We start from the raw sequence: 23,408 nt of genomic DNA on the forward strand, positions 1-23,408 counted from the left end.
AGTGGACCAAATCCATCATGGAAGAGACAATGGAATCTCCCCCTGATCTCGTAGTATACCGGGCATCTAATATGTAATACTCCTCTGTCTCAACCTTTGTGTGACATTATACATAGCTCACATATCTGATTTGCTGGTGCAATCCTCACTGGTCCATATCTGGCTGTCTATATCCGTAGCTAATGGGAGGATGTACGGATCTAGCCAATCGCACATCTCACTCCAAAAGATAGGTGTGTATGCATTTATCTCGGCCGTGTGATGAAGCCATCCTCTGTCAAGTGAAGCATGTGGTCGTGGTAGAAGCTTATCTTCATCCCGAGTGGTTGTGTGGGTGATCTCCAAGTCCTCTGAGTATGATATCCTGCCGGATCACTCTGTTTCGCTATGTGTGGCTGAGGTCATACGTGGGGGCCTGTATACCATACTTCAGGCAGATCGCGGCCATCATCTTCCATTATAGGACCTTTTCTCGCCAACTCAGTCCCACCACCCTGAGCACCATGCAGCAGCTCTTGATGAGGGATATATTAATAATTAGGATGAGGGTAGGGAGCTATACACTCTCAGTTCTACTACCAGGTTTAGCTTTTCATTTTTAGTTCCTATGGTCTCATAGGTCACTTTGGCGTGAAGATGCTAATATAGCTTTCTTTTTTTCTTTCTTTCTCTATCTCTTCTCCTCAGCCATGGAGGATATCTTGCATCCTCCTTAGGGCTATGTACTGCTAGCCCTAACCCTAAGGCCTATGGTGTAGCATGCGTTGAGCTAGGATGGTGTGAAACAATGGGGCCTTTTCTTTAAACCCGAGTTTAGTGAGTTTAGCAATCCTTTAAAACAGCATACATGAAACTGAAAATAGATGATGTAGAGTTGACACCAGATGGGGTCCCAAATTACCCACTGAAGGCCCCCCTCCTCCAAGCAAGAGTATTTGCTTTATTTCTTCTTTTGGAGAACTGTAAACAAGTTGAATTGTGTCCACAAGACTGAGCGGACAAACTGATTGACTGACTGCCAAATGCAAGGACAAAGCGACCAAACGTTGGGCAGAACTGTGCATAGGCTTTAGGCGTCTGTGAAGCTATCTTCGAGAGTAATACACCGGCCCGAGGACTGAGGGAAGGTGTGCTGCAAACTCCTGAAGAGACTGAGCTTCTATGCCTTGGGCTGAAAGCACTTGGCCGGCTGCCATTTTTTATGGTTGATTGGGCCTTGAGACCCCCAAGGGTCTGGCCGACTGGTCTAATAAGCAAACCAAGGGGTCTTGACTACCCCTTGCAAGGCTAGCCACCACATGGGCTGGCCCCCTTCTAAATGATATGCAACTACATGCTCCTAATGCAATCTACTGCTATGGCTGACCTCTACATGCTCCTGAATGATGAATGCTTGCTGAATTCTCCACAGTGGGTTAAGTGGACTGACGCGACACTCTTAAGGCCGGGCTGCTGACCTACATAGCTCTTGCCTGACATGTCTTGGACTGGGTTCACAAAGGGGTCACGACATACGACAAATAAACCCTAAAAGGTACTACTTCTGTACATGAATCTTGCACTGTTGATGAGCCACCGTGTACCACAGGGCATGGGTGCACGTGACATTCCCTACGTGTACCACAGTGTATAGGTGCACGTGACATTCCCTCTTGCTTAGCTTGGCGGCAGGTTCATAGCTTCGAGGTAATCCGCCAATAACTGTGGATACTCAAGGAAAAATTCTTCATCTAGCCAAACGGCTTCATGGTTCCCTTGATGTTTGAACTTGGTGTAAAATTGGCAAAGACATCGTCAAGAACCATGCTTCCAGCGGTGTGAAAGGATCTGCTCAAGCTCTATCACTTTTATTTCATCAATCATTTCTGGCTACTGCTCTTCTGGAACATTCTGCAATGAAGGTCCAATATAAGGCTTTAACCAAGAGACGTGGAAGACATTGTGCATCGTCCAACTGTCTGGCAATTTGAGTTGCATGGCGACGTCGCTTATCTTCTTTATGATGGGAAAAGGACCAAAAATTCCAAATGACAACTTTGACAGCGCTTGCCCACTTGCTTGAGTCTTTGCTTCATGATCCTTAAATAAACCCATTCACCTTCCTTGAAATTGACGTCTCTCTGTGACTTGTTTGCCTCTCAGGTGTAAGCCTCCTGAGCTTTCGTAAGATGCTCTTTGATGGACTCAATGATGGGCTGAAAAAGTTTATGTTGTCTTGTTGGCTTCCAAAGGAAGGAGAGATCATCCTCGTGAGAAGAGATGAAAATCTTCGACCAAAGGTTGCCTCGTACAGAGTTATGCCAACACTGGATGAGTGAGTATCATTGAGAATCGCCTGTACCAATGGGAGATGAAGCTCCCACTTCGACTGCTGATCATGCTAGTACGCTTTAAGCACATCGAAAGCCAACTAATTGTAAATCTCGGTTTGGCCATCGGTCTGGGGATGGAATGCACTGGACAATTGCAATTTAGCACCAAAGTTATCGAACAAAGCTCGCTAGAAGTGAGATGTAAACTTTGGGTTCCAATCTGAAGTAATGGTCTGTGGCAAACCACAAACTGGGTACCAATGTCGGAGAAAGAGCCGAATAATATCTTTTGCTGTGGTCGTCTGTTTGCATGGTATAAGTATACAAAATTTACTAAACTTGTCAACTATTGTCATACACTGAGTATTCCGAGATCCAGTAGATGCGGGAACGGATCCAACAAAATCCATTGAAATGTCTTGAAACGGACCCTCAAGAACAGGCAATGGCTGAAGCAACCTTGCCTGTTTGGTATGAGGTACTTTCACTTTTTGACATATGGGACACTGAGAAACATAGCACATCTCGTTCATTCACATCCCGATTCACATGCTAACACATTCATTCACGTCCCTTATCGTTCATTTACATCGTGATTCACATGACATCACATCTCATCTATTTATTCACATTTATCTGATTCGCATCACATATCATCACATCTATTTACCTTTCATTCTCATCACTTCTATTCTCATCACATCCATCCATCCATTCTTTCTTCCCATCTATCTGATTCGCATTACATCTCATCACATCTATTCACCTCACATTCTCATCACTCCTATTCTCATCGCATCCATCCATCCATTCATTCCCATCTATATGATGCGCATTTCGTACACATCCATCCCTGTGCATCTTCGGCCAATAAAACGATCTGTGTCTAACTTCTCCAAGGTATTGTTGATCCTGCGATGACCACCAACCAGTGAATCATGGGCATCATGGAGGAGTGCCGGTCTTTTCTCCCTGAGAATACATAGTCGACCCTTGTAAAAGAGCCAACCGTCTTGAATGGTGGAAGGACCCAGTTCTGAATAAAGGGCCATACTGTAAGGAGTTCCAAATTCTGGACAATCCACACACTGTATCTTCATACTATCTAAATCTTTTCCCTGTATCTCTAACACAGTGGACTCCTGAACTGCCTGAACACTACCTTTGCGACTCAGAGCGTCTGCTACGGGATTGTTCTTACCCGGTACATACTCAATCATTCCTCCAAACTGTTGGAACAACTGACTCCACCGGTGCTATGTATCGCTCCACTGGGCATTTGGCATGGTTTGTAACCACTTCAAGGCCTGGTGATTTGTCTTCATAGTAAATTCCCTTCCATAAAGGAAAGGTTTCCACTGCTTCAAGGCTGTGAAAACCCCTAGCAACTCTTTGTCATATACATAATAATTTTTTTCTACGTCATTTAACTTCTTGCTATAATATGCCACTGGTTTGCCTTCCTGTTGCAAAACTGCTCCTATGGCAAGATTACTAGCATCAGTGTTACCTCGAAAGGGTCATCCCATGATGCAAGCTTGAGAATTGGTGCTTTGGAAGCTACCTTTCGCAAAGCAAAGAAAGTCTCTAAAGCCTTATCTGTAATTGAAACTTTATGTCTTCTAGTCTGCACACCCTTGAGCAAATCTGTCAATGGCGCGGCAATGTTAGAAAACCAATCCATATGCGAGCTATATGCTTGGCACAAAAACACGAAGGAACGAATCTCTTGGGCTGTCTTTGGAACGTTCCAATCGAGGATTGCCTTTATCTTTTCAGGATCAAGGCGGATGCCATCGGAACCGATCACATAGCCCAGGTACTAAACTTCTTGAACTCCAAATATGCTCTTCTTTGCAGTAACGTAAAGTTCGTTGTCTCGCAAAAGTTGCAAGACCTTCTGCACATCCTTCACGTGCTGCTCTGCAGTGGTAGAAAAGATCAAAATGTCATCCAAAAAAATGAACAGACATATACCGATGAGTACGGTGAAGATTGTTGAATGTCACCGGTGCGTTGGTCAAACCAAAAGGCATGACCACAAACCCATAATGCTCTCGTTCTGTTCGGATTGGAATATCGGCCTCGAAAATCCTGACTTGATGATAATCACTTTTGAGGTAGATCTTTGTAAAGTACTGAGCACCGTTCAACCTTTCTAGGATGTAATCTATCCTTGGCATTGGGAACTTATTCTTGATTGTCAACTTGTTCAAGGCTTGGTAATCCACACAAAGACGTGCGGTCTTATCTTTCTTTTGCACAAACAGGATAGGTGCAGCAAATGGAGAGGAAGAAGGCATGATGAAACCAGACCTCAGCAACTGTGCTAGTTGCGTCTCCAACTCCGCTTCCAACGCCTTGGAAAGACGATATGGAAACTTACTGAGTGGCTCAGCTCTAGGTACCAATTTGATACGATGGTCTGCAGGACGAGTGGGTGGGGGTCTTGGTGGAAGATCATCCCTCAACATGATGTCCTGAAACTGTTGGAGGATGAAGGAGATAGCAGAGGTGGAAGCATAAACAGGAAACATATGAGAGAGTGCAAAGGAGATAGAGAGAGTTGGACAAGATCACCTTTTATAACACCTGTAAAGCTTTACAATGGCAATGGCCAGCAAACTGGATGTTGAACTATGTGCAAGGGAAAATGGATGAAGGAGTGAATAATGGGGAACTCCTTATATAGTGCATGAGTGAGCTGGCCGATTGCCTCTAGGGCTGGCCGATTGCTCACGGGACAAATACAATAAAATGCCAGATAAATGGTAAAAGCCCCAAAACACTGCGATGCACAATTCTAACACCTCCTTTGCAGCTCATAGTATGCAAGAGTCGAAAGAAGATAAGTCGATGAAGATGCAACCATGGACCCCCCCAGCATCGCGAATACTAGAATCACCTTGGAGAGAGCACACACCAACTTGTTTCCTCGAAACAAGATGTCACCACGAACAGCAAAGAACTTTGCTTGGCCATGAATTCCTAAACAAGTGTGTACTGAACTCCAAAATAGATGATGAGTTGCTGGACACACTGCACTCATAATCCCCAACAGTGGACGGAACACATCACGTCCCAAAAGTCTCGAACAATGAACTTGGAACAGATCCAATTCATAATCTTTGCTGTACCAAAGATAACCATGTCCTGCCAGATGTCTAATGCTTGGAACTTCGAATCACGGTCCCCATGCACCAGTAGGTGGAGCTTTAATCAGCCCCCTCTCTAGCCCACAAGCCTCTTCTGGCTGGAAGCACATGGGGGAAAACTGCATGTGTACTAGAGAAGCATACCATCTGGGATCTCCTGAGCCGGAAGCGCCCTGGGAGCCCTAGAAGTGGTACTAGAATCTGTATCACTATCTTGTGTCGTGTCTTTGTCTTTTCTCTGAGATGAAGCCTTGCCCTTGGTCTTGTCCTTCTTCTTGGACAAACAATCTTTGGACAGATGGCCTCTTTTTCCACAAGTAAAGCAGCGACTCCGATCTTTCTTCTGAACTGAGGAAAGTGCATGGTCAGAGCTGTTGACTGACACCTTCAACTTACCCTGTGAGATGAGAACGGATGACTCCTCCAAAAGTAGGGAGCTAAGATCATCAAAATCCAACTGAGTGGAAGTGACCTAGCACCGCAAAGATCGAGAAATAACATCATAGTCTGGAGGAAGCTTGGTGAGGATAAGAGCAGCCAACTGAGAAGGGACAAAGTAGCACCCATAGCGAGTAACTGATCATGGATAACCTTGGCCTTCATGAGAAAAGACTGCATGGAATTGCCTTCAAGAAATAACAAGCCGTAGAGCTGCCCCCGCAAGGTAACTGTCCTCATCAATGAATCTCGAGCAAAGAGATCCTCCAATTTTGACCATGGTGAGAGTTTGCATTGCCGAGGAGACCACCTCGGTGATGGTCCGCACAAGCACTGAATGCGCCTTTGAGTCCCGATTCTCCTAGTCTTGTAATTCCACAACAAATTCTCCCAGTCTTGTAATTCCACAACAAATTCATCCTCTTGATCCTAAGTCCACCACCTAGAGTTTTGAGGACGCTTGGGCTTCCTTTCAGTGCCCTGAACAATGTCCCACAAACCCTTGTGGATGAACCAGACCCACATCTGAAGCTTCCAATGAGCGTAGTTGGGTCCTTTCAACTTGTCATCCTCTCTAGAGGTCACACCAAAGTTCAAGGCAAGGGTCAAATATCCTTTTTGAAATGACATGGGCGAACATTTTTAAATAAAAAAGTGCAACTCGGCCAAAAAAAAACCTTAAAAAATTGAAATTTTGGTTTTCTCTCCAAAAAGGTGTTTTTACCTTAGAAAAAGGCTTCCTAATCATATTCTATGGTGGGAAACCCATTTTTCAAGCTCATTTCAACTCTCTAAGCTCTTAATCTCTCTCTAATCCTCTTCCACAAGCTTCTTTAATCTTTTATTATCGCATAATCATCTCTAAAGCTACTGTACCCTCCCTAATCTCATCTTGCTCACCCTTTGTTCGTACAGATGGGAGCCATATCCACAGCAGCAAAGAACAAATCTCAGTTCTCAAACACTTCTCTCAAGTGCTTACCAACGAAGTGAGGCACCAGGAACAAACAGCCCCCTCTCAAACCGTAGAGAGAAAGAGGCGGGACAGCAGCAAAACAGTCCAAGATCCACTGGGAACCGCCTACCGGAAGGGCAGGGACTCGTGGAGGAAGAAGACAGTGAAGAGCCACTTGTCTGGCAGCACCACGAGCAAGAAACGCACCACCAACAGATGCTGTAGTAGAAAACGCAGCCAAAACACTTCAAAATCTGCCTCTGAAGAGCAAAACACAGCCTGTAGGGCTGGCCGACAGCAACCAGAAGAGGGCTGGACCAGAAACGCAGCAAGGTACTGAAAACGCAGCTAATGTATGGACTGATCTGCAGCCGGAGAAGTGATGGAAGCAAAACACACAACAAGGTGGGCAGATTTGCAGAGTTTGGAGCAGCCTGGACCTAAGCGTATGATACCATGAAGGAGATAGCACAGGCGGAAGCATAAACAGTAAACATATGAGAGAGTGCAAAGGAGAGAGAGAGAATTGGACAAGATCACCTTTTATAATAGCAGTAAAGCTTTACAATGGCAATGGCCAGCAACTGGATGTTGAACTATGTGCAAGGGAAAATGGATGGAGTAGTGAATAATGGGGAACTCCTTATATAGTGCATGAGTGAGCTGGCCGACTGCCTCTAGGACTGGCCGACTGCTCACATGACAAATAAATAGGAGTAATACAATAAAATACTAGATAAATGGTAAAAGCCCCATAACACTGAGATGCACAATTCTAACAGATCTGGGGTTCTAATGGACTCGTGGTGGATGTCGCTATCTGCCGCCGTTGGCGGACATATATCGTTGCACACTTAGCTCCCTTTTTGATAGCTCTACTGGCTTGAAGATGTGAATACTCCGATCCCCGCGAATCATAGTAGGCTCAGGCAAAGCTTCGATGATTGTGAAGATGTCTTGCCTCCAATCAGGAATGGGCGCATACTGGCGGAACCTTTTAATCCCAAGGATCATGTCGCACCCGAGAAGGGGCGAGACAATCAAGTCTCTCTGAAACTGGGCCTTTCGAATTGTGAAGGCAAACTGTTGAGCTTTCTGAGAAATATGAGAACGTAGGCTGGGAGTGAACCCGTCGACGTCCAAATGATACGGCACAAGGGCACATTGCATCTTGGTCGCCAACTGTGGAGAGATGGCATCTTCTAAACTTCTCATGTCGAAGAGAACAGCAAACTGTTGCCCCTTCGCTATGCCATAAGCTCTGATAAGACCTTTCTTACACTCCTCAACTCCGCCTTCCTGCTTATCATTGAATACCATTGCGGGTACCGCATTCAAAGCAGGCAAAAGCTGAACATCATTGGTGGTTGAGGCCCCCTTACCTGACTGCTGGTTAGACGCTTGGTTCTGTTGGGTGGTCTGCGTTTGCTGCTGAGGTTTGGGGGTGACTGGAGCGGTCTTGGGCTTGCCTCCATTGAGTATCATCTCATGATTCTACGCAAGAGTCAAAACCCTGTCACATGTCTGAGGTTCAAAATTTCTAACGGGAACCGAATGTTTGGATCCAATCCTCGAATGAACTGCTTGAGCTTCTCCTCCTCGGACTTCCCCAAGTGTTGAGCTGATGTGATCACCTTGTTGGAGTAAGTGAGCACAGGGGAACCGTTCTGGGTGAGTTTGTAGAACTCATCTTCTAGATTTGTCATGTACTATGGAGGTAGAAACTTACACAAAAGTGTCCCAATCATAGTCCAGTAAGCCAGTGTAAGGATTTGTATGCAAACGGGACCAATGTTGCCACCAAGTGACTGCATCACCCGTGAGGTGTGGAGCCGCTAGATGGACTTTGTCCTGGGTTTCTGAGGAAAGTGGGCAACAAACTGGTGAATAAACTGAGTCACAACTGAATGGTCGCACTTGCTGTCGTACTTGGTGAAGTTCGGTGAGGCACGGATAATTGTTGTCGAGGCTAAGGCTGGGGTTGTGGAGGATTGAGTAGGGTAGAAAGAAGTTACCGAAGCGCATGTTGGAACTGTTCCTGCAAGTCTTCTCGGGCTTGTTGCTCGAGCCTCGTGGTATGCCTTCGCTTCGAGCTCTGCCCGCAATCGCTCCTCTTTGGCCTTGCATTTGGCTTTCTCAGCCAGTCTTGCTTCACGGTCTTGCTCCTCCTTTTCCGTCATCCAATGACACTTCCATTGAGGAACTTTGTTCTTTAGGTGTCTCCTGTTGGGCCAAGGTTGCCTGTAATTCTGCCAAATTTTTTTCCATCTGCACTCTTTCGAGTTGAATCTGGAGTTGCCGTATCTCCTCCTTTAGCGTGTGGGTGTCTTCGTCTTCTTTTTGCGGAAGCATTTCTTCAACTGGTGGTTCTTCTTTTGCGATGTCTTTGGAGCTTGATGCCATTGTGGTTGGGCGAGTGGTTTTTCCCAATCTCAGCTTTACCATCCAACAGATGCCCTCACCCTAGGTTGCCTGGTTGAATCACCTCCCAAGCTCTGATGCCAATGTAGCATGCATTAAGCTAGGACCGTGTGAAACAATGGGGCCTTTCCTTTAAACTTGAGTTTAGTGAGTTTAGCAATCCTTTAAAAAACAGCATACCTGAAACTGAAAATAGATGTAGTTGAGTCGACACCATATGGGGTCCCGAATTACCCATTGAAGGCCCCCCCCCCCCCCCCCCCTCCCTCCCCCCCCCTCTTGCAAGCAGGAGTATTTGCTTTAATTCTTCTTCTGGATAACTGTAAAAAACAAGCTGAACTATGTCCACAAGACTGAGCAGACATATTGACTGACTGACTGACCGCGAAATGCAAGGACAAAGCGACCAAACGCCTTGCAGAACTGTGCATAGGCTTTAGGCATTTGTGAAGCTATCTTCGAGAGTAATACACTGGCCCGAGGACTGAGCGAAGGTGTGCTGCAAACTCCTGTGAAGATACTGAGCTTCTATGCCTTGGGCTGAGAGCACGACTAGGCTGAAAGTATGCACAGGCACAGGCCTAAGCATACATACTTGAGTGCTGATGTTGATCTCTGAATTTTCTGACTGAGTATTTTGGGACTGAACTGAACTGACCCTTTTATATGGCCAAGGGAAGCCAGTCGGCTGCTTCAAATGTTGGTCGGCTGGCTTCAAATGTTCGTCGGCTGGCAGAAAATGCTCACGACTGGCATTAAATGCCAATCGGCTGTAGCAATTGAAACCCAACTAGCATAAATGCTAGTTGGCTGAGATACATGTGTTGGCTGCTGCATCTCCTGGCCAACTGCCATTTTTTATGGCTGACTAGGCCTTAAGACCCCTAAGGATCTGGCCGACTGGGCTAATAAGCAAACCAAGGGGTCTTGACTACCCTTGCAAGGCTAGCCATGACATGCGCTGCCTTGGGGCTGGCCTTAGGGCTGCTTAGGGCTGGCCCCTTCTAAATGATATGCAACTACATGCTCCTAATGCAATCTACTGCTATGGCTGACCTCTACATGCTCCTGAATGATGAATGCTTGCTGAATTCTCCACAGTGGGTTGAGTGGACTGACGCGACAGCTGGGAAGCTGACCTATGTAGCTCCTGCTTGACATGTCTAGGACTAGGCTCACAAATGGGTCACGGCATACGACAAATAAACCGTAAAAGGTACTACTTCCATGAATCTTGCAATGTTGATGAGCCAGTTTGTCACCGTGTACCACAGTGCATGAGTGCATGTGACATATGGCCTTCACATGCATGGGAGATCAGTTTGGTTTATTGTCCTCACATGAGAATATTGTAGAAGTGTTTACTAAGGCATGTCCTAGAGAGAAGTTTGAAGCTTTTGGCAAAGCTTTGACTCCCATTTGGAAAGTGATCTGCGACCTTGTACATATTCACACTATCACTAGGGAGGGGGGGGGGATTTGTGGAAAAAGTGTTAGTGGTAGAGCTAGAGCCTAAGTGTGAGCATGGGCTTATAAGGGGCAATTTACCTTTTATATTGAAGGGTTTTTTCTCCCTTTGACCCCCCCGGTGTGAAAGGACAGCTTATGGAGAACATTTTATTATTATGCCTTGCACTTGTGGTTTTACACTGAACCTTTTAATTCTAATACATTCAGCATTGTGTTGCTTTCCCATCTCCAGCGTGCTTGACGCCCTCGACCCCCCCGTCGGCCACGATCACCTCATCAGCTCCAGATCCAGGTCATGCTCCACCGCCATCAAGCTACCTTTCCACACGACATAGTTGAGGGAGACCTCTTGGCCATACTCGTCAGCCTCATGCTTGACATTTTGGAGAGTGGTATACCATCTACTCGGAGCTGATGTTGCTCCCATGTTTTTATGTTCTTAGTATTCCACGACGAGTTTCCATGGACAGTTTTGTATCACCCCAGTGAGATAGCTATATTTATGTTTTCTTTCTGTTTTATTTTCCATTCCATGATGAGATATGCCATGGACATTATTGTATCACTTTGGTCTCATAGGCCCATTGGGTCTTTAGCAGATGCTTAATATATCTTTCTTTCTTTCTCTCCTATTTTTTGCCCTCATTTCCTGGACATTAGGGTTAAGCCTAACCCAACAATCCATGTGAAAACGAATCGCCTGGGGGGCTAGGGTCTTTGACACACTTTCATATACCATCAATGCGTATTAAGCTTCAAACATGACCACAACCACTTAACCACAATCCACAAAGAACTTGCACAATGGACACAAAATGGGCCGACCCCTCTTAAAAGATTTTTTAAATTTCCAAGTATAAGCTTTGGGGGTTTTCCCAGATTCGGGCAAAACCGGATTATCCACATACAAATTTACAATACCATATCATCATAATCATATACAATGAATCCATAAATCTCGGTCTCATAAAATCTTGGTCAATATCTTGTGTGGGTTTTGATTCTTTCCCTCAATGCACATAAGCCAACATTTGCCAATAATCGTTTGTGGAAATGCCAAATAATAACCAAGATAGAAAATCCGCATAACCTCATCAATAAAGAAGACGGTACAGCTGGTACATGACTTAGGGTATCCGGTAGAGCTAGGACATTTGTTATGATGGGTACATTAAGTAACAACAGGTTGGCTTATCACATAGGGCATACGGTACAATTAGTAGTACAAGTATATGGACTCGTATAGCAAGTACAATGATTGCTATAGTAGGTATCGTGACAATTAACAAGTACATTTGTTGGCACATCAAGGATAATGATTGGTACAACAAGTACAATGATTGGTACATCAAGTACAATGGCAAGTACACTTGAAATAGCAAGAATACGGCCATAGAAGCGATAGAGAGTTAGTATCCTTTTGTTTGGTTGGCATCAATCGACGGCGAGGTTGTCTCCATAGGCTTCCCAATCCAAGAAGACAACGATGAATATCTTAAGAAAAGATTGAAAGATTCGGGACATCATCTTGCTAAAGGTAGATGGGGCATTTGTTAACCTAAATGTCACAAGACACTCAAATAATTCGAAATAAGTCCAAAAAGTTCTTTTGAATATCATTTGGATGTATGTGAATGTGATGGTATCTAGATTTCAGATCTAGCTTACTAAATCACTTTCCCCCTGCTTTGAGTTGATCCAGCAACAAGTCATCAATGTGAGGCAGTGGGGACTTGTTCTTGACGGTAAGCTTGTACAATGCTCTGTAGTCCAGACATAGACGCAAGTACTCCCATCCTTGTTCTTGACCAAGAAGACTAGAGCTCCAAAAGGCGAGGATCTTGGATGGACTGACCCTTTCTTCCATCTATTGTTTGAGCTATGTTAGTTCAATACAACTCATCCGGTACAGGACATGTCTCGCGCAGAATGCGTTGTCCTTTGTTTGCAGCCAAATCCAAATCCTCTAGATTGTTGGGAGATATCAAGGACTCCCCAACAACCTCCAAGTGTCGGTTGGAACTATCTTGGAAAGTCAGCTTGTGCTCCTTGTGGTAGACCCCACCCACATGATCATACAACCATGGGTGGCCTAGACTGATCCAAAGGTGCCACCTTGAACAAATGACATTCGAAAAATTCCCCAAAAACCAAGGGTGCATCCTCGAAAGTCTTAGCAAGACGAAATTGGTTTGACTTCTTTCGCTTGCCTCTCATGGTGGTGGGTAAAACTATTTCACTAGTGTCCATTGTCAGCTTCAGCCGCTCAACCATGGTCCCAGATGATGTCCTTTGAGGCTCCTCCATCAAATAGTATGGACATCGGATGTCCATGAATCGTCCCTCGCCAGATCACCGTATCATGCTAGCCTTTGACTTTGAGGTCTTGAAAGACCGGGTCAAGTGAAGAGCAATTGTGGACTGGTGGGAGCAGGGTGGGGGGGTAGATGCTACCGGTGTCGTCGTTACTGCTAGGGAAGAGGAATTGGCCTTCTCCTTGTTCTTGTCCTTGCCCTTGCCATTTTCTTCTTCGTGTTCTTTATACAATCCTTCCTAATATGCTCGGTGGAGTCACAATAAAAGCATTGCCCGGAAACCATCTTGGCGCTACGCTCTTCAAGGGTGAGGTGAGGCACCGAGGCTCCCCCACTTACTATCCTTGGCCTTGGATTGGATACCCTTGTCTTTGCCTTTCATTGCCCCTATTGCGTAGTCCCAGACTTTGAACTCTCGTGTGTCTTGGCAAGACGGGCTGATGTGCATGAACATCTACGTGCAAGGACGGTTTCAAACCATCCACAAAACGTTCAACTTGTGCGGACCGCTGGACGGTCCTTGGGCTAATGAACTAATAGTGCCCCATCATCAAGCCGTTGAAGGAAATGAAAACTATCCGGAGAGTCCACTAGAGAGGAACTCTGGAAAGGAGACAATTGATGGCATGAACGTATTGTCTCTTTATTACTCGCAGGCTCAGAACGACGACTGCCAGATTGGGAGGGAAGCTCATTGGGATCATCTATACTTGCATCCAAGGGAGTAAAAAAACTCTACCCCGCGATGTTGTGCTACTTCATCCTCGTATGAGCTTGGGTAGATGTGAAATATTGGACGGCAAGTTTTGGGAGTGCCATCTCTAGCCTGTGGAGACGGCTAGACAATGCCTCCGTATGAGTCACCTTCATGCTAAGGAGCAAATCAATGAGTTGTGAATCAATCCATGAAGAGGTGCTAGGAATTGGCGAGAAGAGAACCCAAATAGATACTTTCCCCAAACCACCGTAGAAAAAATTGCATGTAGCGTCAGCTGATTATGTTTTTTGAGGTAGCTTTTGGGAGGACATCAAAGCATATCACACCTCAAGATCAATTCCTTGCAAGTGCCTACCTGGCGGTAGGTCTACACTCATGAAAATCAATGCAAACTTAGGGTTACTGTTATGCGTACGTAATTATCTTGGCTCTTGTATTTTCAGGTTTTTTTGCTGATAAAATGTTTAGGATAGGAAGTTAAAAGCTTCAGAAAGAGGTTAGCAGCTATGGCTTGAGGACACTAATGTATTTTCCTAATGGGCAGGAAAAGTAACTTGAGTACTTCAGGAATGAATCAATTCAAGCAAGATAGAGAAGCCCAAAGAAGAGATGTGGAAGCAGGTGGAAACACACGAGCTTGGAATTCTTTATTCATGCGCTCAGACACGGTATTCTTTTAAACCACATTAACTTGGGAAAATTTTAATGGAGTCAAAATTTAAAAACTATAGAAATTAGTTTCCATTCTAGATTGCAGCCAGGAAAAGAATTATGTTCTACGTATTGATAATTTTATTGTGTATGCAGGTTGCAGAGAATGTTGCTAGGAGGTATGGCTTGTCCAAGAGTGATCTTCTAAATCCGGAGGCTGAGGATTTAGCTGTACGTATGGCTTTGGGAGAGACTCATATTATTGCTGAGACGAAGAAAGCCCTTAGTGATGAGGGCATCAACACCAAAGTGCTCGAGGACCTTGCATCTGGGAAGCTAGACAAGATCAAAAGGAGCAACCGTGTGATCCTCGTGAAGAATCTGCCATTTGTGACTATGGAGACAGATTTGGTGATGATGTTTGGCAAGTTTGGTAGCTTAGAGAGAGTAGTTCTTCCGCCAACAAAAACTCTTGCCATGGTAATTGATATAACTGCTGGGTATCCTTTTGCACCTTTACATCTTAGGGCAGACTTGTGCTGATGTGAGAATTATAGTTTTCTCTTTGCGAGTATCAACATTTATCCATAATTTTTATTGCCTGAGCAACACTCTGGCTATTGTACTGCTTTTCTGCTCCACTGCTTAGGCCTTCTCCATCGATTGAGTACTTTCTTCCTGTGTGATTCAGAGGCAGATAACTAAGGTTGCGGACCAAGCACTGACATCTAGATAGAGACAGGCTGTTGAGATAATTGGGCTGTACACTCCAGTTGTAGAAACTTGCACATCAAACAAAAGGATAGCCAGGCCATTAAACCTGTTTGACATATTTCTTTGATGCAATTTTTTTTTTCAATCAAGATTACTCAGAAAACCACACAGGAAGCAGCCATGGACCAGCAGGGGAGAGCTGGAAGTCTTACTATCCAATGTGACCTCCATTGGAGGGTGCTCGAGTTTGAGGCTGGACCAACATCATACCTTCTTTCATTGCGCGGACCACCATTGCACACCGATCTAGGTATGGGTCATGGTCCGGAAGAAGTTTCATTTAAGGAGCCTAGAAGCAAATTCTTACACAGACTCACTTATATAAGCTTTAGTTGAGGGAGTCTTTAAAGATTTTCACTAGCTCAAAAATTGAAAATTCTCAAGACACGTGGCCCTAAGTGTTATTATCAAGGGCCACCCTCTTCTTTTTTCCCCCTTAAAGAGATCCTTATAGCTGCAATTCAGTACCTGATGGTGAGAGCTGAAGAAAAACGCTGAAGTGCTCTATGTAGCAGAGGGGGCTGCTGTCCCATGAGCTGTGGAGAAAACGCTGATATGCTGATGTAAGCATTGACGATCTGCTAGAGCCCCAAGGACACCAAAGAAGAGCCAGCAGCAGGGGATGATGATCTCTAACACAGCCTTCTCTGAATGGCGTGTATGCAGTCTTCTGCGACTGTACTTGCCGGTACAGGCAGCACAGCACCATCGACAAGAAAAGCACAAACATATAATGAAAACCTTAACATGTGTTCTCCTTGTGAAGGTAGTCTATCAATCCCATGAATGAAAGAAAATTTGTTGCTGGTCTGTCACACCGCCTGGAAGCGGCTTGGTCTTCCCGCTTGAAGACGTTACAATGTGTGGTTTCACCAATGGGGGCATTGTTGGGATATATCGGAGCCTGTATGTGTGTGAGCAACCCCTATAATGGCTGTAAGAATATTCGTGTGTGAACCACCTCTTATAGGTGGATAAGCTCGCATTTAATAAGGGTCAAATGGCTTGGTATACTGAAAGGGCTGTATATGCAAAGGCCTTGTACTTCATTTTACATCATGGCTGCAGTCGGGTACTTTCACCCGCCATAGCTGTTGCTGGAAAACCCTAGCTCTGACTATTCCTTCATTTGGTATTAGAGCCAGGTTTGCTGGTATCGTTTGCCCCAATATCTGTGCGCCTGGGTGAGAGATACTTTGCGTTGCTAAAGGTCTTTGCTATCATCTCGATTGCCTTCAGCTGTGCAGTCACTCTCTTCATCTCCGTCGATGCGTTGCTGCCACGCTCTTCATCTCCCTGCTCTTCTCGCTATTCGACCAGCTTCCACGACTGTAAGTGCCTGTGAACCCGTCATCGTTTTTTAAAGCCCGCTAGCGTGGAGGCCTTATTAAGGCTTAAAGCTTTAAGCCTTATCATTAAGGCTTATTAAAGCCACGTCAACCTGCTGCGCTTCGCTGGGCAGTGCCATACAGCTGAGTGGAACTACAGGGCAAGACAACGGGCGGCACGATACAGGGGTGCACCACCAGCTCTGTTGAGCAGATCCATGGACTTCTACTTTTGGTCATTCTAGTAGACACTTCTGTACCTGCACGTCAGCATCGGCGAGTTTGGGATATTTCAGAAATCTAGTAAAAAATCGTGTAATTGGAGTTCTTGCATTGAAAAAAAAAATAGGGTTTCTCATAAAATCAGTGAAGCACTTTATAAAAATTGGGGATTTTTTAAGGGTCTGTAGCATGGAAGAGACACCGGAAAAGGCGACATCACCGGCATCGAGGGGACATTAATCTCCTAAAATTATTTTCCTGTTTTTATGTATGTTAAGAGTCATGGGTCCTCTGCCCAAGATGTCCCCGGAAATTGATTTGTAATAAATGTTCGTCGTGCGTGTCATTGTTTGTCTGTGTTTTGTACCGCCTTATTTTATAAAAGACTTCGTATCTCCAGTTTATCTGAGTTAGGAGCCAAGGGGGTGACTCAAGTACTGGCCTTACTACCTCGGTTGCATTATGTGATTGGAGAACTATCATGCCACAAGAGGTGTGCATGATGGTCAGCTCTGACACATGTGATGGGGTTAGGTAGTATCTTTATTTTGCGTTTGGGTCTCACCACCTTCGCTCCAAAGGGGGGGGTTGTTGGGATATATCGGAGCTTGTATGTGTGTGAACAATCCCTTTAATGGCTGTAAGTGTGCTTTAGAGTATTCGTGTGTGAACCACCTCTTACAGGTGGATAAGCTCGCATTTAATAAGAGTCAAAGGGCTTGGTATACTGAAAGGGCTATATATCAATCAAATCAGTCAATCTTTGAGTTGTGCAATTTAGCTCCCACGTGTACTTTCATCTCTCTCCATTGGGCCATAGGGCACTGACCACGCTCCCAGGGAGTCACCATTGATAGAGCAGTCATCTTATGTCGTGCTCGTCGGCCACGCCCACCAGGATCCCGACCACGGCATCCTCACCATCGCCAGATCAGAGCCATTATTGCTTGGCATTGGAGGCGCCTACCTCGCTTCTACGACCTCTCCATTCTAGACAGCCCCATGGCGGAGATACTTGATCTAAGGAGAGGGCAACACTTCAACTGATCAGCATACATGGATCTCTTGATATACATTTTCTAGTATTTTCTACTCAGGATCATCTCGGACTCTTACAAGTCTGTTTTTTTTATAACTGTAAGACAATCAGTTTATTGTACTTTTTAGTCTCATTTAGTTGTTCTCTTTGATGAGACACCAACTTCAGATGTACTCTCAGTTTTGGTCGCATAGGCCATTATGGCCTCTTAGAGACGTTAATATATCATATCATATCATATCATTTCATTTCATTTCTCTCTCTCTCTCTCTCTCTCTCTCTCCATCATGGCTACAGTCATGTACTTTCACCCGTCGTAGCTGTTGCTGGAAAACCCTAGCTTTGGCTGCTCCTTCAGGCATGTGGAGATTTGAACTCGGGACCCCTCCCTAAGTCATAAGCCCTCACTGTTGGGCTATGCACTCGTTGGCCCCTCATGAATTAGTCAGACCCCATCACTAATGAGAATAAATTATAGAAATCCCAGTTACACAAAGTTAGAGATTTGACAAAGTTTCATCTAAAGAGTAATCCTACTCAAGATGGTGTCTTCACTTGATAAGCATTTTCAAAACATGCCTCTTTCAAAGAGCTCTTTCACATTAATCCAAAAATGTTTGTAGTTGGTGAGGTTAGATCCTTTCTCTTATCTAACGTCTTTTTTGTCTCTTGACATGAAGCTTACAGGCCACACCATTAATATTTGTATAACATCAGCTGTCTAAACATGAAGAAAGCTTTTATTGCTCTTCAGGTCTTTAGTACTAAGAGGAAAGTCTCCAACTGTCCTCACACCTGTAGTACTATGACTCCTTTGGAATTCTAAGATATACCAATTGACTAACCTTTGACTTGAACACACAGTAGTAGTCAAAAGAAATCCTACTCTCCACTGAGCCTCTTACACCAGCAAGATAGAGCTCAGCAGAGTGCACTCTTTACTACAGAAGGGCTCAAGGGAGCTTCACATCGCTTGTGTAAATGCCTAAGGGTGCCCATAAGGGACACTTGGGGCCAAATGTGTTGAGATTTAGTAATTTTGACACAGACTTAAGCTTAAGGACACAATCGATTTAAGGTGAATAAGATCATCTTACAGAGTTCAATATCATATCTCTGGTCTCCCTAGGAGCCCGTGTGAATCATGGTATCCATCCCAAAGGAGGACCATATAGCAAGAAAAAAACATAAGGGACATGTTTATATGTAAAGTCACTGTGATCATCTGTATGGAAGTGCTCAGCCTCGTTATAATGCGAGCAAGTTATGCCATTATGTCATGGCATCATTCCTCTGTTTAACTATCTTACACCAGGACAGCTTGAGAAAGAAATTCAAGAATTTGTTTTTTAAGATATTCGATGCTCTTTCAAGGGGTCTTTATTCAATCTGTTGTTCTGGAGGAGGACTTGATTGCTCCTAAGAATCTTCTCCATCTCTATCCAAGCCTCTGGTTCTTGTGAAAGTGTAACTACACTTACCTGCAGTTATGGTTGTGGATTGGGAAGCAAAGGCTTTTGCAGATTAAGATAGAGGAGTGTTTTTGGAAGAGGATGATTGTAGACTTAACAGCGGACGGAAGAGGATGATTGTAGACTTACAGAGGACGGAATAATGGGAGAGGATGATTGAGAATTACAGTGGACTGCCAATGAGGTGATAGCTCAAGTGGTGAAGTTGTTTGCCTAGGACCAAGAGGACCCCCCTTGATGCTTCCTCGGCGCATCACCTACAGACGGTGAAAAATCAGTAACTACAGGAGGATCTTGCGCCTAAGGCCATTTAAAAAAGGAAAAAAAAAAGGAAAAAAGAAAAAAAGAATTACAGCGGACGGAATAATGGAAGAGGATAGAGGATGATAGTAGACATACAGCTAGACATTCAACGGATGGAATAATGGGTTGATAGGATTGGACTAGAAACAAGAAGAGGACTAATTTGATACACCTTGCCCCAAAAAATGTTCAGATAAAACAGGTTATGGGTGTTTGGCCATGTGCCAGCTACCCAAACACCAATCGCCTTGACATATGGTCGTGGTAGCCCAGACCAGGTCTGGGCAGGATGCAGGCCAAGCAGCAGTTGTGTTTGGGTAATTGGTAAATGATACACCTATTAAGACAAAGGTCAAATTCGTGGGGTTTTCCATGTCCTGGCAATGCATGTAAAACCACTCCTGCTGCCCTTGCTACTTTTGTGTCATGGGAGTTACATAGTGGATAACAGTAACAGAGGCCCTCTTAAGGCCACTAGTTCGACCTCCCCTGCAAATATCAAGAAATTGAGTTGGTCAGCTTGTTCTCCTCTCCTCCAATCCTCGGATAAATTTGGTACTCCTGGGTACTGACCTTTGATTTTGGTATCGCAGGCAGTTATTAAGCTTTTCTTTGTGTTTTGTCAAATTTATGATTTGTTTCCACATGAGTGATTAGTGATAAATTGACTAAGTGTACTGGCTGAGTTTGTTGGAATGAAATAAACGTTGACAAAATAATGGCTCCATTTGTCCACACTCATGCTGTTTTTTCTTTGTTGGAACTTTGCTAGGTGGTATACCTTGAAGCTTCTGAAGCACGTGCAGCATTCAAGGGTTTAGCTTATAAGCGCTTTAAGTAAGGATCGATGCTCATATTGCCATGTCTTTTATTGGGTCTCATTCTGACTCCCAAGTTTTGCAATTATTGTTACTCGAAGACAATAAGCAAGCCTGAGTCATGTGTGTTTTGTGTATATTAATTTGATTTTAAAATAGTTCTTATCTTCAGGCATGTCCCCTTGTATTTGGAATGGGCCCCAGAGAATATACTGAGTGGGAAATCAAATAGCGAGGTGTACGGGGTGGACAAAAGATCGACAGTAGCGATTGGAGGAGATCAAGTCAAGCGAGTGGTTTTGGAGCAGCAGCTTACAGCCCCAACAAATGCAGATACTGATTTTGACTCGACCGAGGTAGCAAATTGATGGGGGGCTAGGTTGCGAATCTGCTGCTTTGATTGTTGTCATGCTCTGCCTAATGCTGTAGAACTTTTGCATTGCAGTCAAGGTCAGTGTTCATAAAAAATCTCAATTTTTCGACATTGGAAACTGGGTTGAAGCAGCACTTGCAGAAGAATATGAAAGAAGGTTCCCTTCGAAGTGTTATAGTAAGAACACATTTTTGCCAATGCCATATTTCGTTGCATACGCTTTGTAGTTCACTTCTGGTGCTCTAACATGCTCCATAATCACATTTTAGATCAAAATGAAGCGGCAGAAGTCTGGAAAGCTGCTATCGATGGGATTTGGATTTGCTGAATTTGACAAGCCAGAGACGGCAAGAGCTGTCTGCAAACAGTTGCAGGTACTTGTGTCTTAACTTCTAGAGTAACAGAAAGGGTCATATTGTCAAGGAGTGCAGGAAGCATGTAGATGCCAATAATGTGCTCTTTATCCGGAACTTCATATGTAAACTCAGGGAACCGTTTTGGACGGGCATGCACTCATTATGCAATTGAGTCATGTGAAAGACACAACAACAGCTAAGATGCTGCCTTCTTCTGTCGGAAAGCCTGCTGGTAGCAATGAGAGCTCCACGAAGCTGATTGTGCGAAATGTGGCATTCGAAGCAACCAAAAAAGATCTTCAACAGCTGTTCAGTCCCTTTGGCCAGGTTGGTTGATATGCTTACTTACATTACACACCTTTGCATGAACAATAAAGGGTACTTGAAATTATCAAGTCTTGTCTTTCCTGTGTATGTAATCACAAAAACGGAAAGTTAGAATTGGTGTCTTATGGGGTACTGGTTGTTAGTTGTCCTTTTTTGGAAATTTGTAATTTTGGAACCATCATTAGTTGTAAGTTGTTTCAGCCGAGGCTTGGGGCATGTGCATTGGTAAGGTCTGAAGGACTCTATTTGTTGAGCCGAATAACATGTGGCTAATGCAGTCCGTGGCATGTTACAAGTTGGTAATGATTGAAATCTTGAGTGGGGGGTCTAGGGTTTAATTCCCACTTGCCACAGTTGATGGACACCCAGTCATATTTTGCCTGGGGGGGCTCTGGACTCTTCGCTGCTCCCTATGGGTTGAGCTTGGAGAGGAGCAGCATTGTTGACTGATTAGCAGGATCTCTACTTGGAAATTAAAGAATATGGCTAATGCAGCTGCTTTTGCATGGTGTTACAGATTAAAAGTTTACGGTTGCCAAAGAAATTCGATGGGAATCATAGGGGTTTTGCATTTTTGGAATTCCTCACCAGGCAGGAAGCATTAAATGCATACAACGCACTTGCAAGCACTCATTTATACGGGCGCCACTTGGTACACATCTTGTCTATTTGTTTTTCAGGTATGAATGTAGAGTTCTTAGTTTGAGGGAATGAAATGCTCTTGTCTATGTATAATGCATTGCAGGTAATAGAAAAGGCAAAAGAAGGTGAAAGCTTAGAAGAATTGCGAGCTCGGACAGCGACTCAGTTCTCGGAAGAGGCAGACCAGCTACATGGCAATGCAAGGCCGTCAAAGAAACAAAAGAAGAATCTACTTGATGATGGTGGCACCCGCTTTGGGAAAATCACCCAATGAGCACTTTTTTACATGTTAATGCAAACAAAATTTACGTCACCGGCTGCAGCATTTGCTTGTAAAATATCTGAGTTGCATTGCATACAAACATGACCTTGTGTATTTTTTGAGCCTTAGAGTTTCAAAGTCTAGGGGCGTGGCAAATGAAGCCCCAGCTTCTGTTTAGGACTTTCCTCCTTAATGTCTTGAAAAGGGGTAAAGGCGCGCGCAACTTAAAATCTAACCTCCCAATTGTGAAGCTTGGTGGTTATGTTGAGTTGTAACCAAGGTCCAGATTGTGCTGCGCATTTTGTTGAGGTTGCATCATCTGATTGGTAGATCCATTGCCCTTAACTGGTACATCAGGAAGTCTGTAGCAGGATCTGGTTTTTGGGCATAAATGCTTAAGGCCCATAAGATGATACTTGCACTTTTTTGTGTCCACTACTCCGAGATGGCGCAATGGAATGGTTAGCATTTTAGGTTGCAAGTTTCACACTTTAATTTTTCTTAGATTGTAAGGGAGGAATGTACTTTCAAAATTGAGCACTAGGGCACCTCCTCATTAATGACTGTGTTTTGATGGCCTTGTCTTTTCCACGACACCATCATGCCAGAAACCACTGTGTTTGGCATCACCATGCCACTGTTGTTACCTTGATCTTTTGAAAGCTCTGTATTGTTTAGACCACATAGCACCATTCTCCACAAGTGAAGTGGAATCCCGGATTTAGGACTGGATAAGTGCAAGGATTCAATTCAAGCGTACAAATGGGGTAAATATAGCGTCCTTTTGTAATATATGATCATGTTTTAAAAAATACAAATAAAAATATGAATTAGTGGGAAAAATGTGCCAGTAGGCCACAGCGTTAGTAGTAGGGAGAGTGTTCTATTAATGCCTACAAAAGGCCAAAGGGTCTATGAGATAAGCAGGGTTACAATGAGAGAGAGAGAGAGAGAGAGATGGAAATGTGTGCAAGCATTGTCCTTGTTGAAGATTATTGCATTCTAGGGGGGGTTTCACAAGCATTGGCAGTCACACACCATCCTTGCCGTCATGGAG

The 23,408-nt window shown here is 44.3% G+C and overlaps 1 protein-coding gene across 1 annotated transcript in view; it reads left to right on the forward strand.

Moving 5' to 3' along the window:
- The window catches only part of LOC147611789 (nucleotide/nucleic acid binding protein), a 53,589-nt gene extending 30,757 nt beyond the window's left edge, over positions 1-22,832 (forward strand). The window contains exons 7-15 of the mRNA XM_086783621.1: positions 14,329-14,452; positions 14,592-14,915; positions 20,346-20,410; positions 20,564-20,747; positions 20,837-20,941; positions 21,034-21,138; positions 21,253-21,447; positions 21,965-22,099; positions 22,193-22,832. Of these exons, the coding sequence (XP_086639747.1) occupies positions 14,329-14,452; positions 14,592-14,915; positions 20,346-20,410; positions 20,564-20,747; positions 20,837-20,941; positions 21,034-21,138; positions 21,253-21,447; positions 21,965-22,099; positions 22,193-22,363 (1,408 nt within the window). The 3' untranslated portion in view covers positions 22,364-22,832. The remainder of the gene's footprint in view (positions 1-14,328; positions 14,453-14,591; positions 14,916-20,345; positions 20,411-20,563; positions 20,748-20,836; positions 20,942-21,033; positions 21,139-21,252; positions 21,448-21,964; positions 22,100-22,192) is intronic.
- The last annotated feature ends 576 nt before the right edge of the window (positions 22,833-23,408 follow it).

The sequence above is a fragment of the Cibotium barometz genome, chromosome 46 (assembly GCF_041138505.1).
Source record: "Cibotium barometz isolate CiBa-2024 chromosome 46, ASM4113850v1, whole genome shotgun sequence".
In the NCBI taxonomy this organism is placed as follows: Eukaryota; Viridiplantae; Streptophyta; class Polypodiopsida; order Cyatheales; family Cibotiaceae; genus Cibotium; species Cibotium barometz.